This window comes from Aspergillus pseudodeflectus (assembly GCF_044049435.1).
Source record: "Aspergillus pseudodeflectus strain CBS 756.74 chromosome Unknown BJX68scaffold_129, whole genome shotgun sequence".
In the NCBI taxonomy this organism is placed as follows: Eukaryota; Fungi; Ascomycota; class Eurotiomycetes; order Eurotiales; family Aspergillaceae; genus Aspergillus; species Aspergillus pseudodeflectus.
In genome coordinates, this window is record NW_027263905.1 from 5,713 (window position 1) to 23,293 (window position 17,581).

A 17,581-nucleotide genomic window follows, 5' to 3' on the forward strand; every position below is an offset into this window, starting at 1 on the left:
CACTCTGGTTGGGTTTAATCTATGGCCTTCTCCTCTAATAGATCATCCTTGGCCTTGGGCTCGTCTGATAAAACTATTAAACTCTAGGATGTCCAGACTGGCTATGAGCTGCAGACCCTTATAGGCCACTCTGATTTAGTTTATTTAGTGGCCTTTTCCTCTAATAGATTAACCTTGGCCTTGAGCTTGTTTAATAAAACTATTAAACTCTGGGATATCTAGACTGGCTACGAGCTGCAGACCCTTACTGGCCACTCTGATTCAGTTGATTCTGTGGCCTTCTCCTCTGATAGATTAACCTTAGCCTCGGGCTCAAATGATAGCACTATTAAACTCTGGGATGTCCAGACCAGCAGCGAGCTGCAGACCTTCATAGGACACTCTGGCCCAGTTTAATCTGTAGCCTTCTCCTCTAATGGATTAACCTTAGCCTCGGGCTCATATGACAGCACCATCAAACTCTGGGATGTCCAGACTAGCAGCGAGCTGCAAACCTTCACGGGACACTCTGGCCCAGTTTAATCTATGGCCTTCTCCTCTGATAGATTAACCTTGGCCTCGGGCTCATATGACAGCACTATTAAACTCTGGGATGTCAAGACTAGCAGTAAGCTATAGACCCTCATAGGCCACTCTAATCTAGTTTAATCTATAGCCTTTTCCTCTAATAGATTAACCTTGGCCTTAGGCTCGTCTGATAACACTATTAAACTCTGGGATGTCAAGACTGGTAGTGAGTTATAGACCCTTATAGGCCACTCTGATTTAGTTTATTCTATAGCCTTCACCTCTAATAGATTAACCTTAGCCTTGGGCTCGTCTGATAATACTATTAAACTCTGGGATATTAAGACTAGTAATAAGCTGTAGACCCTTATAGGCCACTCTAATTTAGTTAATTCTATGGCCTTCTCCTCTAATAGATTAATCTTAACCTTAGGCTCATATAACAGCACCATTAAACTCTGGGATAACCAGACTAGCAGCGAGCTGCAGACCCTCACTGGCCACTCTGATTCGGTTTGATCTGTGGCCCACTTTTCACCTACAGATGGTCATCATATTCCAGTTTCGCATAACGACAGTAACTCAACCCGATTTAATCTTGATCTCCAAGTATCTTTATCAGGAAATTGGGTTTCTGTAGCAGGTGAAAAACTGATTTTCATTCCACCTGAGTATCATCAACATAGTTGCTCAGCTGCCAACAGTGCTACAATCAGTCTTGGGTATCGCGATGGAAGAGTTCTTATTATAGGGTTTCATTTTATGCTACATTGACCATACTTCAATTTATTCATCTCTTTGCAGAAGGAGGGCCAGGGATGGCAGACTAATATATGAAAATAACATAAAGTCAGCCTACTCCGCAACAGAGCAATGCTTGGAGTTGTAGTATCAGAGTTATTTAGAATTTCCGATGCTTGTCAAATAGTCTGCCAATTGGTGGGTGGGATACACTGCTGGACCCGGAACCCATGACGCAGGAAATCATTAAGGGCCTCATTACTTGTGTTAAGGATAATACCATGGAGAGATACAGACGTCGATAGATAATATAAATCAAGAGACATCTCCTGTTTTGCATTTCTGCCATATCACTTTAATATTGGGTGCTTGAAGTCTACGCAAGTACGTCGGGAAGTGGGACCCCCAGAAGGGCCGCGTGGCTAGAGCGTCTTGGTAGTTATACAGCAAGAATATGGGCAAGCCCCTGATGTCCGCGTGGGTGCTACCGCAGAGATTGTTGGCAGGAGCGGATGTGATGAAGTTTCCCGGCTGTCCTCGACGGGCGGGCTGGTCCCAGGCTTGTCGAAAACAGAGGGTCTTATTAAACGAATCTCAGCCGGCCTACATTGTCGGGCGCAAGGTGCGAATTCCACGCGTCGCGTTCATTAACTAGACTTGTGGGACTCCAACAAGCGCAGGTCGATGTTTGTTGTATCAGGACCCGCAGAGGAAACGGAAGTGTCAGTGCCCGACCGACTTGAATTTAGGAATGCGCGAGCCTCTACCATATTTTAGTAAGGTTCGAGTTCTCAGGAAGGGACCTCAACGGAGCCAGAAGCTGCGGGAGAAGAAAACTGATTGTATAGCCGACGGGCAGTTAAGTATCGTAAAAGAACCTGGAGCACTCTAACCCTGCGAGGGCCCATGCCTGGGCGACAAAATTCCATTTAGACAGAGGAACGCGCATATATCACGTGTTGCACAGACAAACTCTCCATTACTCATAGATGGAAAGTAGTGTACTGTGAGTTCTTTTTCGGGGCTCGGGATGTGTCGATATCCTACAAAATCATAATGATCGAGCCATACTGTGGCCCGGCCCACTACTCCTACTCGGGCCACGACACTCATTAGGGCGACGACCCCGACTCGGGTCACGGCATTCACTAGGGCCACGGCACTGATGGAATTAGTGTTCTAAAACCGATTGGATGGTTGCCACCGTTCGCCACCAATTCAAATCTCCAGCATGAACATCTCAGGCCGGGCGATCTTTATGTCGCTAGCAGGCACAGGTTTTGGAAGGATGAAATGATGAATTTTAGCATCTTACTGTGAAGAGTTCTTGAGGATCAGAAACGTGGCGCTTCCCTTAAAAGGCGAGATCAAACGTCAACCTCCCTTTGCGCGGACCATGGATGAGATTTAGGCTCTTAAAATACAATTTTGCGTCGCAACTCATAATTATCGGCAGAGTTACAGTGCATCTCCTATTATCTGATGAGATTAATCAAAATAATAACTAAACGATAATGTCGTTAAAAGCTCTGTTCTGAGCCTACAGCTGTTGCTACCGGCAAGCAACAGCTGCTGATGCATGCTTTGAGGAATAAACTGGCTGTATCTTCCCCACGGCCCGAGACACGTGCGCAGTACTCAAGTCATCCAGCTTGTTTCATGTGTAAGTGAACCCATACCTCGCAACCGGGCTGCAAGTCCGACTCTGCCACCTCCTCGTGGTGCAGCCTGGTAACATTACTCAAGTGGTAATGGCCAAGAGCAGAGCGGCAATTTAGGCTCCTTGCGAACCTATCATCCCCTGGGGATGGGCACGAATGCCACAGCGAACCGGAAGTCAATCGAACGCTCTGCGCCAAACACGAGAGAGTCATCCCTCCACGAACAGATACTGACGCCTTTCGATTGCCTTCTTGCTTCCTCCATCAGACACCGTACGGCCTTCATACCCCTCTCCACCAGCCCACGGGCCTATGACCTTTGCTCTTCATGAGCCACGAACACACGGGATCTCTGTCAGAGACCCAAATAATACTGCTCCTCGGAGCTTCTTAGGAACGGGATCACTACCGCTCCTCCGACTATCTATATACTTGTGGAGGTTTCTTTTCCTTTGGGTTGTTTTTCCCTCTACGCCATCAAAATCCTATATACTTGAGGGAGTGGTTACCTCAAGGAACTGCAACACCGCGGGGTCAGGGACTCGGGATATATGGTTTTGTTTGGGAAGAATTTCAGTATATTTGACCTGTTGACTGGACCAGCTATTAAACGCGCGATAGTCACTTACTTGTACATATAACTAGAGCTAGAAGCTAGTTACTGACGCCCAGGACTTACCCCCTGGCGGCCTTTTGCCCCTTCAGGGGATTTGTGGGACACGTGCTCAGGCGGTGAACCATGGCCGTAAAATATAACCAACCAACCAACCAACCATACCTCGCAACCACCCCTATTCCCTCGGAATGTAGGATCTTCCGTTCCGAGCATACGCGATCCAGGTTAGTTTAAACTGGGCGCGAGGCAAGCGAGGCGCTTGGCTTGTAACCAGGAAGTGAGCGGAGGGAGCTGCACCTGCCAATGGAGCCTGGATCGGGAAAGATTTTGCAGCTGAAGAACCGCTTACGATTAGGTTCCGTTGTTGTCTATCCATGTACAATGCCACGATAACACGCGAACGTGACCGCGAGCAAGGGAAGAGTATGGCACTGCCAAACTGGCCACTCTGCAGGCCATGGCTGATGACCGCAACCCCTGTCAGTTGCACGTCCTTCAACCTCATATGGCCTCATAACCAAGGTACTTCCCCGCCTTTTAGTGCCCAACTTTGTATATCGACCACTCGTGAACTCCAAAGAGACAACTCTCCATAGTCCCTTCGTTTTGTGTTTTATAATGCTGAGCTGGTTGAATATAAACTGGCAAGACCGCAGCTATCGCCTATACTTCGTCAAAGGTAGATCTGAAATACTATATTCACGAGCCAAGGCGGTTCCAGATCCTCTGCTTGCATTTCTGAAGGTCAAGGATGGCAGGCCAAATGAGATACCAATGTAAACAATTGCAAAGCTATTAGAAGTTATCGCTAGCTCAGAGTTGGCAGGAATCTACTACTCAAGTCACCCAACTAATCGAATAAACCATTATCTTCACCATCGCTCTCCAATGAATCATCAGAAACGGTCTGCGCCCGCCTGGGAGGATTTCTATTCTTCCTATGCTTTGTATTTCTCCTTTCTTTTCTCGACACATTACTCTGCGCTTTCTGTGACGGCCAAACTGTGTCATTTGGCTCATCGAAGAGGCTGGTCAGAGCATGCCTCAAACTGCCATTGTTTCCACGCCACGAGGAGTTATTGCTAGTGCGAACTGGCAAAGCATGCGATTGCTCCTTGGAGGGTGATATTCCATCGCGATTTTCGGTACGCTCTTCAGTGCTCAGATCAGTGGGCTCTGAGTGGGATTTGCTGCCGGGCCATACTACATAGTGCGTGGGTAGAGCGGAGAGCGTCACGGAGTTTGCATCTTCACCACCCACATCAGTAACCTTGTTGTTGGGATCCCTGCGCTTTTGGCGTCTTTTGGCTGTGCGGCGCCCCGGGGTGTTTCCTTCGGCCATTGGGAGCTCGGAGAACATATCCATAGATGTTTGCGGGTCAACACTTGCATCAACAGCTTGGACGGTAATGCTCGGTTCTTTGAACGTTTCGGAGATAGCAGCGTTTGGCTGAGAGCCACGGGTAGACTTCTTATGACTAACATTTCCGCGGTTTTGAACTGGAGGCCTGGAATCCTTACCGTGCAGACCACGGGGCAGACGGTTGTGATCATCGCAGTCAGGAGCCTCGACGTCGACACCAGGCTTCTTTGACGGGTACCCAACGGCAGAAGTCTCCTTTGGATTAAACAAGATTTTCTGATATTGGAGGTCTTTCGGGAGGCCGTCACCACCCCGGATTATGGCCGCTAATCTGTTCCTGTAGGCTGATGCATAAGCACTAGTGTCTGCGTTATCCCTGATAATTGGCTGTCCAGATGTCTCCTTAGCGGTCTTGGAACCGCCGATTTTCATCTCCTGCTCCGGTGCCGGGTGGTCCTCGGGAGCCGAGGTGAACAGTGTGTTGAATGAGTCGAAATAATCTTCGCCATAATAGCTGGAGTTACTGTCTTCATCGCTAACGGGTGGAAGTTTATCTTCTTCATTAATCCCTGTGAGAGGAGCAAATGTGACCTGCTTCTCACGGCCGACATGATCTTGGGGTTGCTCTTTGTATGAGGCATGGACGGCGACTTCGTAATCTTCACCGTCATATTTTTGCACGTCATAGCTGGCACCGGTGTCCTTCTTGCTTGTGGTCATTTGTCGTCCCGCTTCCATTGTCGATTTGATATGTTCTGACCAAGCCTTGTCATCGACGGCAGCCTGTTTATGTTCATTCGTCGCTGGGATGAGACCGGACGGAACAGCAACCCTTGTCTCGAACGGTGCAGGACTCTTCCGGTAACTTTTGCTACCAGCAACAGTCTTATCGGCGCTCGAATTGCTTGCCCTCTTAACTACAGTGCGCCGCAGCGAGTCGGGGGCCAGGTCGGTACCACCACTTGAAGACGGCAGAGCGAGTGTTTCGTCTGTGGAGAATGTTCTCGGGGCCTGGTCGTCGTAACTGCCACTGGAGTGACTCGTAGGCTGGGTATCCTTCGACTGCTGCTTGGACCGCCTCACCAGCGACCTCCGTCCGCTGGCCCCTGGCACAGTGGTAGGAGACCGCTGCGTGGTCTCCGTTGGGATAGTGGAGTTGATATCAACCGGCGGCGAAGCTCCAGTCGCTGGGGATGCTGCATAGGAAGCTGGCGTTATCGTACGTCGTAACCCCTCATCCGGGAGCTTGGCGATCTCTTTAGCAACAGGGGTTGTAGACTCCATGTCCTCCACAATTGCAGGGGGTGCCGTAGTAATCCACTCGTGTTTCAGCGCCTGAGCGGCGGCCAATCGACGATCCGGATCGCGAGTCAGCAGCTTTTGAATAAAGTCCCAGCACGTCGTCGACACGGAAGGCGGCCGTTTTGGGGACCAGGTCCCCATTCCAAGCCCGGCACAATTGTTCACCCACTCTTCGATCATCTCCTGGGTTGACGCCATTTCGTAAACCACACAACCTAACGACCATTGATCCGCGATTTTGTCGTACACCCCGGGTTTTGAAGCTCGGGCATCGAGGAATCTATTGACTTCGGGGGCAGCGTAGAGGAACGTGCCTACTGATGACTGAAACACACTTTGCCCCTCGGGCGCGTACTTGGAGAAGCCGAAGTCGCCAATCTTAACCGACCACAAAGGACCAAGAGTGTTCACGAATATATTCTGAGTCATTATAGGTATACCTGTACGCAAGCTAGAGTTGTGGACCGCAGGACTTACTTCAGGTTTTAGGTCGCGATGGGCATATTCCCCTTTGTGCATCGAGTCAAGGCCTGCCAACAACTGGACAGTAATTAATCGAATCTCTGGTTCTGACATTTCCCGCCTCATATGACGATCAAGTGTCCCATAAGGGAGATATTCCATGGCGATGTATAAGTAGTGTAAATCACGGTACCACCCATAGAATTTCACGAAGTTTCTCGTACGTTCATACTGTATTTTGAAAAGAAAAAACAAAAGTGTCAAATTGCAGTTCCGTCATATGAGATTGATAGCGCAATAACTGATACGTACTTTCATTCGCGAGAACTCCACCATTGCTTTTATTTCTTTGTAGTTGGCCATTCTTTCCGGTATTGACTTGACGGCTCTCCACTCATACTCGATTGCTGGTCCTTTGCAGAGCTTCTCCAACCAAACTTTACCATAGGAGCCGCTACCAAGGTCTCTTTCGCGCTTCCATATTTGTAGTTGGTTTTTCTTCAAGTCCCCGGGGAATCGTGGATCTAATGAAATCGAGACAGAATATGGATCATATTCCACCTGAGCGTCCAGGCGGCTGTCCTTCAGTATTGGATCTTTGTCGGGGTCCATTTGTCAATGGCTTCGTCACCAGCAGAGCTGGTAGAGATCACAGAGAAATATTTGGCTGCCGGCGTGAGGCAGAAGAGGAATAAGGGAGTGCGGTAAGACGAAAGGGAAGAAAATGAGGGGCTGCTCGGATCACATGAACTGCACGGACAGGGATTGATCCACCTTCTCGTCTCCTCAGACCAAAAGGCTATCGCATGCATCAGCTGACCGACAGAGAGCAGAGGGAAAGGAGCTGACGACTGAAGTCAGGTTAGCGCAGCCTCGCGCAGGCAACACAACCCCTGTCCGGCGACTCCGAGAAGCACCTGTATGAGGTGCCCTGCGCGGGGGTGACCTGTTACACTCGCTAGCTATCGCTGTGGCTTGCATGGAGGCGCTCCGGCTGGCTTTTGGTATTGGCTAGGGTTATGCCGTGCAAGCGAGAGAGGTGTTAGCACGGGACGGGCCAAATTGCACCGTTCTTGACTGGTCAAAACGCACTCTGCGTCCGCGGTGTTGGTTGGGTACCCGCTCGCTTTCGAGGACTCGGCATAATCTTTGCACTTGGTTGGCTGATTTCAGACCCTTGTCGGGTGGCTGGCTGAGTCCGCGAACGGTGCGAACATCGCTAGTTAAAAGCCAGCTCAACCTCGTACAAGCCGAACTTCCAGGAATTTGCTCATTCTTCCCCCCTGGGCATCGGAGTTACGGTCACGACTATCTGCTTTGGCGAGGCTGGAAGCCATGGAACCTATTTCGTTTACCCTCGCTGTCGTTGGTGCCTGTATTGAGCGAGTATACCCTGACGTGATTATTCTCTGACAGATTCTAACGCCAGCTGCGTTCGCTAGATGCGGCAAGTTCCTGATAGCAAAATACGAGGACTATAAAAGTGCCGAGTATGACGTGGGAGAGAATGTCCTCCAAATGAAGAGTGTTTGGCTGAAGACGGAAATCCAGCTGGAAACGATCCAGAAGATCTGGAAATCGATAGACCCTCGTCTCCAGAAGTTGTTTTCGGAGCTCCTCGACCATCTGAACGGGAAACTTGAGGTCGCTAGGAGGAATATTGATAAAGTGATAGAACAAGACGAAGACAGCGGAGAGTTCGAGGTCAAAAAGTTTAAAGCGATGACATGCAAAAAAGCAATTGTGGAGGCAATGGCAGACCTAGACAAGTGGCAGGGGCAGTTCGATCCATCCTGGTATTTGATCACACGTGTGCCAGACTCAAGAATTGATGGCCACCTGAAGGATGGCGCTGAGACTGGGAAGATTAAACAGATTAGAGAGGCGATGAGTGCCACCCCCAACGAGAAAAACGGATCTATCTTCATTGATCGCCAGTTAATAGAAGGAGAACATCAACGCGTTTCTTTCTCGACTTCCTTCACAACTAGGCTTACCGACGGTGGCGGAGATGTACTGATCGACCCAATGAACTCTGGTGGACTCTCAGACCCCAAGCTGGACATAGTCCATGTTCGAGACCTTGCCAGACGCCTTTCAAACTCAGACCCCTGGCAGTTCGGACTGCTTCATTGCCGCGGAGTTGTCAAGAATACAGACGCAAGAGGTACGCAATTCCAGCTAGTGTTCGACATTCCGCCATCCCTATCAAGCCCCAGAACCCTCCGCGATCTGTTAGTCCATAACGCGCCCCAATCTCTGGACCAACGATTCCAACTGGCCAAACAGCTTGTGCGATCACTGATGTTCGTGCATACCTCTGGGTTCGTCCATAAAGGTATTCGTCCAGACACGGTCATCGTCTTCAAGGACAAGAACTCCGTTATTGGCCCTTCATTTCTCATCGGCTTCGAAAGATTCCGACCCAACAACGCTAGATCCAGGCTGATTGGAGATACAAGCTGGGAAATGAACATATACCGCCATCCACAGCGCCAGGGGCTCTATCCCGAAGAAACGTACGTGATGCAGCACGACATCTACAGCCTCGGAGTCTGCCTTCTCGAAATCGGGTTCTGGGATTCGTTTGTATACCAGGAGAGCAGCAAGGAGTCGCGGCCGGGTCCGCAATTTGATCCAAGCACTGGGAATCTGATGCCTAGGAAGCCTCCCATGCCCAGCAAGCCTGGTCAGGTACTGAAGTCCATCGCCACAGATATTGTGGCGGGAAAGTATCCAGTGTCCATTCAACAGGAGTTGGTTTCGATAGCTCGCGACAAGCTGCCGGGATTGATGGGCCGGCGATACACGGATCTGACGCTGGCATGTTTGACGTGTCTGGATCCCATTGAAACGAATTTGTTCGGTAATGAGAAAGGCCTTGCGGATAAGGATGGGATAGTTGTCGGTGTTCGGTATATTGAGAAGGTGCGTCGAACTCCGTTTCTTTGACCACTGCTGACGACAAATAGATCTTGTTGCAAATTGACGAGATATCAATTTAACACGGTTCATAACAATAAATATTGACAGCAATGAGCGTTGTTCGATGAGATTGAGTCGGTTTTTCATGATGATGATGATGATGATGATGACGGTTGGAGAAAATGTTCAAGGGGTGTTGTTAGTGGAGATGGAGACGGGGTCATGTGCTACGGTCCATAAGGTTATCGGTAGTCCCTTCCTTGCCAATATCGGCAACCTTCAGACAATCCCAAGCAAATGCAAAAATGCTTCGTTGCTTATGGTAGGGATTGGGGTTGACCAACCTTGAACAACGTCCGTACGTAATCTGAATTTGTCGAACGAAGTGTCATGTCCCGTCTGTCATTATGTTGTACCTCCAAGTGGCCTTCTTCGGGTTTGCAGCTTTGCCCGCTCAAAATCAATAACATCACCCGACCATTTTCCTCGACCATGTTACTGTCAGAGGTCGCGGGATGACGACAGCCAATGAATGGATTGGCGCGGCTGATGCCTGTTCGTGTCAGTTGCGGGCCAACTAGTTTACCCGACCCGGTCATAGCGGCGCAGCTGTACGGCTACGATGCCAAGCATACTGGCATAGTCGTATCAAAGCATCAGCTGGTTCGGAGATAGAGGTCTGGTGGACGTAGGAAGCCATTATGGATCGGTTAATTCAAGTGTCTGTGAACAGACTAAGTATTAGACAAGGCTAAAGAGCGCAAGATATAGAAAAGGGTATCTTTGATGGTTTCGATAGCAGAGTCCATATCATGGTAGAAGGTCATGATTATTAATGTTTGCAACCCAGCTCTTTATTTTGCCTTGGCCACCATTTATTACGGAAGGGCCTTGACCTCTCAAGTACTCTTCCTGAATCCTTGCGTTGCGTTTGACCTGAACCCTGATAGTTCGATTGACTTACCTGGGATCTCGCAAGGCTTGTTGCTCAACGTCCAACTCTCGGGTAAGGAGAGTCACGGTCGGGTCGGGTAAAGGTGGAACAACGGAGGACCAGCCTGTTGCACTTGTGCGACAGCCTGTAGAGTTAAGTGTTGACGAAGTGTATCGCAAGATGATTTGCAAAGGTAACTCTTTGAATAACAATGGTATTGATCACGAAGAACGAGTAAGACTAAATACGGGTGGGAATGAGTGTCCTTATATATCCTCCAAGTCCTACCATTCCTCCTACTCTTCCAGCGGTATATAGGTCGGTATACCTGGTGGCACGACCTTTCTCGTATACCGTTGTTCCTACTACCCTTGTGGTCACCTTGGCGGTATACGCACGTGACTTTTGTTGGTGGTTGGATTGGTCCATGAATGATTGGTTGTCGTTGCTCCTTAGCGAACAGAGGCTAGCGCCGTAACAGATTTTGCAGGATTGCAAATATAGCAAACATCGGAAAGGTGGACCATTTGTTGGGCTTCCAGGTTCACCTCTTCCTAGCGGGGTAACCCTCGCTCACTACAAATCCTCCCTCTGTTGGCTCTAAAGCATACCTTTGGCCTCAGCATTACTCAGTTGGTTCAATAAGTGCATCAAAAGTTCTCTACAAGGTCTCCTTATGTCGCAAGACAGTGACTCGACTCTAGCTACAGAGCCGTTGGTCATACCGCCACCAGACGATAAATCCGAGCTTCCAGATGAACAGGACCGAATAGGAAATAGTAAGACATCCAGTAATTTTCTTAATATTTTAAAATGTATAGAGTCGAAATTGGTTGATCAAAATAGATGTCTAGCTATACTCACAGAAAAGGATACACTAAAGCTACTGCATCAACCCGTTCCTGTCGATGATAAGAATAGGCTAAGGCCTAGAGAGGAAGTTTAGAAAAGTTAGCATCATAGCCAAGTTCCAACCAACGAAGCTCTTGACTGTTTCTGGAAGCACTTCGACAATATACTGGAAATCTTCAGTGCGATGTACGGCGTGCTAATATCTTTCCCCCAGGGGTTGAGCACTACACGGCCAAATGATTCTGCGTCCCAGATGCCAATTCACTACGCCCGATCCAATCTGGTTTCGTCTATCACGGGTTTTGGTGCATTCACCGAATACCATAGTGCATGGCCAAGACATGAGGAGTCCTACCGCGTCCGGCCCTGGCGGCATATGTATAGTACCGAGCACGAGTGTGTTGATTTTGATTGGTTCTTCGCATGCTGTCTTGAGAGTAGAGCAGCGGTGCATAGGCATCATTTGGAATATCACCCCCTTAGTGCGATCCCTCATCCTATCAGTTTGCTGGAACTGGGATATACCAGCCAAGCTTATCCCTGGATTGGTTCCTATTCCGTTATGGTTCGTGGAGAACGTCCAGATACCGCAGAACCAATGCTAATCCCTCTGTGCAGAGGTCTGATGCAAGGATGAAAAAACTCTCCAAACTTGAGTTAGAACAAGATAAGCCACCATGGTGCAACCGTGTATTTGGTCAGATCACGTACGTTCCAAGTCTGACTTATGTTTTCTTCCATGGGCCCGAGGCTGAGGACAAGTGTTGCAGGGTAGTATCTCTTCAGCAAATAACCGCGGCGCCTAATTGCATATCTTTTCAGCAAATAACAGCGGTGCCTATAAAGACTATCGCATTTGTGCTGTGGCAGCTTGAGCATGCAACGTGGGGTTTCAATTCGAACAGAGACCACATCAAAGACCGTCCAGGCATCTCGTACATTTTATCATTTGTCTCACCATGGAACAAAGTGAAGACGCTCCCCAGAGCGATATTATTGGGTCCATATATACCCTTTCTCTCCCTTCGATTTCAAGTCCGCTGGATGCAAATCAAAGATAGTCAACAAAGTCGAGAGGAAAGTCTCATCGGTGTTTACCTACATCAAGATAAAGGCGATCTCCCCAATTACGGAAGTAATACCGCCACTGATTTTTATGTTTCCAAGGCGCGCCTTGCACTTGCAGCCACGACTACCCTAGAAGAGGATTTACCAATATATAATATGGTTACAATGCTTGATGGTGCATAGGTTCTACCTAATAAAGTTACGACTCGTTTCCTAGAGCGGAACATTCAAGGTGTGAAGGCAGGATCATACCATACCAGCAAACTAATAGGGGTAGGCATATTCTTACTACTAACTTCTATGATGCTGGAATGGGTTTCCAGATGGTGGATTTCAACTTTAGACATGATCAATGAAAGCTTAGATACAAGTGTAAGTATGATCTCTCTAATACATTATTAACTCTCTGCGCTAATACAAGGAACAGCTCGCATAGATAACTCAACTAAAGCAGCGAGATCTAATGTTTGATAGCAATCAATTTATTAAATCAGACCAGTACTTTACCATTCTCCAGGTCCTCCGCATATACTCTAGGTAGATTAAGGAGACTCTTCAAGGACTTAAGGAGCTAGAGCGGGAGGTTAATAAGACTCTCTCTACTAAGAAATTTGGGTCAAACCCTCCCTAGGATCAAGAGTCTTTACGTGTAATTTTCTCAGCCGGGATTGTTAATTATGAGATGTAATATCAGCCGGTACTAGACCGCATTAAGAGAAAGATAGAGGAAGTAAAAGACCTCTAGGATGGCGTAGGTCCACCTTTTTCCTACCTTACAACTAATTTTAAAGGTGTTAAAATTAAGGCTTCATTTCTAGCTTTTCAATGCGACATCCATAAGAGAAGCATCAAAGGGAACTAGCTTAGCCGAGAACAGTAGACAGCAAAACCGGTATGTCTTAGTATTTATAGTTACCACTATCTTTTATCTACCAATAGGCTTTGTTACAGTGAGTCCTCCCTATGTACTATGTCAAAATCTATAGGCGGGCTCTTTTAATGTACAAGACTAACTTAATATACAGTCATTCTTTGGAATGCACCTTTTTAATCCAGACAGATCTTCTTCTATGTCACAAACACCCTTCATTATCACATTTATCATCTTGTCTCTAGCGACCTATTTACTCGCTGTATGTACACTCTGGTTTATTAGGGATGGGATGGTAATTAAGGAAGCATTTTCTTCCTGGAGACAGAAACAACCAATTCGCAACATCTTGTGACACCAACCACCAGAGAACAGAAACTTTTCAGCGTTCTAAAGAGAAGAGAGTAAAAAGAGGCAGTAGTGTGAGGGTAGTATGCCATAGGGTATTATCGGGAAGGAGCGGCTCTTGGTGGTCATGAATACTGTGGAAACAACCATCAAACTTAAACAATAACAAGCTCCGCTTCACCTTATTATTACTATAGATATTATTCACGGTGCTTGAGGGCGCCAGTGGCGGGATCCCAAAGCTTGATGGTGCTATCATCAGAGCCTGATGCCAACAGTTGGCCATTAATTGAGAAATCAAACCTAGCTAGAATGGCCAGTACGCTTAAGGGCACCAGTGGTGGGATCCCAGAGCTTGATGGTGTTATCAGTAGGACTGTTTACGCTTGTCTTCTTTTGCCACATCAGACAAAAACAGCTGTATTGTACGCCTCTGGATGCTAATGGGTGGCAAAGCAAAGATCGCTGAGAAATGAGGGTAGATGCCACATGGCAATTGTGGAACCAATAAGAGGGTTTCCATGGCTCCTAGGTCAGATGATAGCTCCGAAGGTTGCGGGTTCCATGATCTTTCATGGAGGCCGCGCTCTGCATGGATAATTGGCTGTATGCATGCTCATAAATTAATTACACCTGGCATAACCAACGCGAGTGCCTTTTTGATTGTCAGAAGGAAGGCACTCCCCCTACGATCATCACACAAGTTGTTTGGAGACGCGGGCGCGGGACGGGCCGAAACACGAACCCCTGAACCCCTCGACCGCGACGAACGCGAAGAATCACCACCACGGCTACGACCCAAACGAGTCACCAGACCGCCGAATAACTATGCCCGGGAACAGGAAGAGGAAGCTACAAGTTATGCGTTGGGCAGTCAAACTGAACGCCGAGGGGGAGGCAGACCAAAGACCCGCAATGAAACCGCAGCAGAGCGCGTTGACAGCTCAGAGGACGAAACAGAAACCGGCAACAGCAACCCGCAAACGACTGAACTACTCGCAGAGTTAGTCAAGTTACGAAGAGAAATCAAGAGAAGGGATGAGACCCATAGAGAAGAATTAAGGGAAGTCAAAACTCAGTTTACGGAAGCTCTTTCTGGAATGCAACAGGAACTAGCGGAGCTGCGTAATGAGTTGGCCACATCCCAAACCAACCATGACGAGACACTTCGCGAAATCCAATCCCTACGTACCTCTATAACCACCCCTGATCCTACGAACAACCTGTCCTACGCAGATGTCGCCCGCACTCCTCCAAGGAGCCAGCCAAGCAACATACGGACTCTTTCCTCGTTCAACACGACACCGACCACCCTCACCGATACATTATATTGCACGCGACAACAGTCGGGCCAGGAGCACGTGTGCCTGATATACAAGCTGATCAGAAGACTGCGAAAAAATGGAAACAGGATCACAATCCGCTGGGTCTCCACGAGTGAGGATAACAAACTGTTAGGCCTCGCTAAAGTGCAAGCCAGAGCAGCAACCCAAGAGGACCCCGTGCCATACATACAGCCCCCCAGAATGAAATCAACGACTCTTAACATCGCACGATCCCAGCAAGGCACCACTGGCAAAGGCTTGCCAGAGAAAGTGGGCAAACACGTGAAAAGAGTGGACGAGGCCCTCCCAGGTAAGCACGCTCGACAGCTATATGATCGATTATCGTGGAAAGAAGCGAGCGTGCTGGCCCAGCTCCGGACGGGCATGGCAAGATTGAACGGACACCTCTACCAAATCAACGTTGCGCAGACTGATCAGTGTGAATGTGGACAAGCAAGAGAGACGGTAGAGCACTTTCTCTTTCGATGTCAGAGATGGACGACACATCGGACAGAAATGCTGCAATGCACCAATACCCACCAGGGCAACATATCCTTCTTCCTACGCGGAAAATCGCCCTCAGATAATCAAGACTGGACTCCAAACTTAGAATCAGTACGAGCGTCAATACGGTTTGCAATTGCCACTGGCCGACTCGACGTCGCTTAACCATATCGTTGAACACAAATCACCCACCCATCTACCTCCACTACTCGATCGAGTGGAAGGTTACCGTAAACAACCGAGTGGTGGCAAAAGATACGGAACCAGACCTGGTTTTAGTCCCTAGTGCTTACTAGGTCAAGGTTTTAAGGCAGAAGCTTGAGAGTCGGGTCAAAACGAAGACTCAGCGTAACAGGCGTGTCAGGTCGAAGACACAGCAGTGGTGGTGTCAGTAAATGATCGCTCCCAACGTGATCTCAATAAATGGTTCGAGAAGACTAGCATTGAATGGTCCACTATAGAGTAGCAGCTCATCGAATAGAGTAACTTGTTCTATATAGGCAAGAAACTCACCTTAGGTGTCTCATTTAACTATATAGATGATGAATATTCGACCGCATCAGGCAACGACAAGAGGGGAACCAGATCTGTAACCCAGAAAATGCTTGCTGACCGTGATGCTTAGATTAATGCTAAAAGTAATTTGGGGCAAGCTCCAGGCAAGCTCCAGCTTGGGACCACGTCTATAGACTGATGCGTTGCCCTGGAAAACCTTGCGACCTGGGCAAATGGTGCTAGCAAGACCCTATGGGCAAGAAGTATTATAGCCTTAAGACCCATTATTTAATTAATTTGGTTAAATACATCTAAGATAAGTATAGTACTCTAGAAACCCATAATAATATTCCTAACTAGATTCGTGAATAGCTTTATGTAGAAGAGTAATAGAGTAGTTAGAGTCACGTTTAGAAGGGTTTATCTATAAATACTTTAACTAGAAATCCTATTAATATTAATCTTTTACCCACCTAGCCTCCTTAATCTCCTATGCTAGCTAATACACCTGTCACGACCCAGCTTCAACCACTAACTAGGGAAAAGCTGAAGATCTACAGCCCTTAGGACGCAGCCGTGAGAGTTTACTATGAATAGCAAGAATTAAACATAGTTAATAAAAATCTAAAGGCCAATTTTCGAAAAGCACATAATCTGGCAATTAGTAATAGATATGACCTCAAGCAAGTTGATAGCAAACGGGACCCAGGGTTTTTCGTCGAATTTCTTAAACAAAATAGAGTCATAGTGGGTATTGCGCGACGTTTTGTCAGCGATATTAGAGACTGGGTTGAAGTATGTGAGGGACAGTCAGAATGAGCCACGGTCTGAAGGTGGAGATATAAGTCTTAGAGTGTGGGGTCTGTTCACCTCAAAATACTCAACCCATACTGATATAGTATAACTCATTTTTTGTATTCTAGTACCTATTATAAACTTATCAGAAATTAAGCGTATTCCTACTCATATGCAAGTCAAACTGGCGCTATTTAAATCACTAATAGCCCAATCATGCTTCTGTGATAGAGATACACGAGTTCTAGAAATGGCCTCTTGCGCTTTATTCTTTTAAACCCATAGCTTCTACATAGACTTCAAGGAAGTTATGAATTCCCTGCTTAGGAAATGCCTAATACATTACCTAACTCCTATTAATATATGCTTTTAACTCGGTGAAGAACTCTTTAATAGGGTTTAGGTCGGGCGAGTATGGGGGCAAGTATACTAGCTTGACCCCTGCCTCACGGCACATGGACTTAATCTATTCAGAGTGATAAAAAGAGGCATTGTCTATAATAATGTCAGAGATCACGGGCATTGTCAGCCAATGGATCCGCTGTGCCGCAGCTAGCGCTGTGACGACTACGGAGGAATGATGCGCCGCGCCGGTCATAGCCCTGACTAGGATGCCAAGAGTTACGGTCATAACCGTCCGAGCTATCGACTATGACGACTCTGACAAGGAACATAGCCAGCATAGCTGAGGGCTATGATGGATATGATGGACAGCTAGTATTTAAGGACACTCGTTAACACTTGTAATTAGTTTTAGCTACTGTCTGTTACTTTCGGAATCAAAGCTACCCTACCTTTCAGAAACCCAGTTA

At 47.7% G+C, this 17,581-nt stretch overlaps 3 protein-coding genes across 3 annotated transcripts in view; 2 read left to right on the forward strand and 1 right to left on the reverse strand.

The window, feature by feature from the left end:
- Positions 1–522, forward strand: part of BJX68DRAFT_260056 (uncharacterized protein) — a gene marked incomplete at both ends in the record, with an annotated part of 3,541 nt that extends 3,019 nt beyond the window's left edge. Inside the window, one exon of the mRNA XM_071043811.1 lies at positions 404–522. Coding sequence (XP_070891903.1) covers positions 404–522 — 119 coding nt within the window. The remainder of the gene's footprint in view (positions 1–403) is intronic.
- A 3,678-nt stretch (positions 523–4,200) lies between these two features.
- On the reverse strand, positions 4,201–7,391 carry BJX68DRAFT_251157 (serine/threonine-protein kinase). Its single transcript, XM_071042356.1, has 2 exons — positions 6,965–7,391; positions 4,201–6,883 (listed from the first exon to the last, which is right to left on the reverse strand). Exons 1-2 carry the CDS (start codon positions 7,262–7,264, stop codon positions 4,376–4,378), a joined length of 2,808 nt encoding a protein of 935 aa, XP_070891904.1. The 5' UTR covers positions 7,265–7,391; the 3' UTR covers positions 4,201–4,375.
- A 596-nt stretch (positions 7,392–7,987) lies between these two features.
- BJX68DRAFT_260058 (uncharacterized protein) lies at positions 7,988–9,657 on the forward strand (the record flags this gene model as incomplete). Its single annotated transcript, XM_071043812.1, has 3 exons — positions 7,988–8,034; positions 8,095–9,580; positions 9,625–9,657. 3 exons carry the CDS (start codon positions 7,988–7,990, stop codon positions 9,655–9,657), a joined length of 1,566 nt encoding a protein of 521 aa, XP_070891905.1.
- Between the last annotated feature and the right edge of the window lie 7,924 nt (positions 9,658–17,581).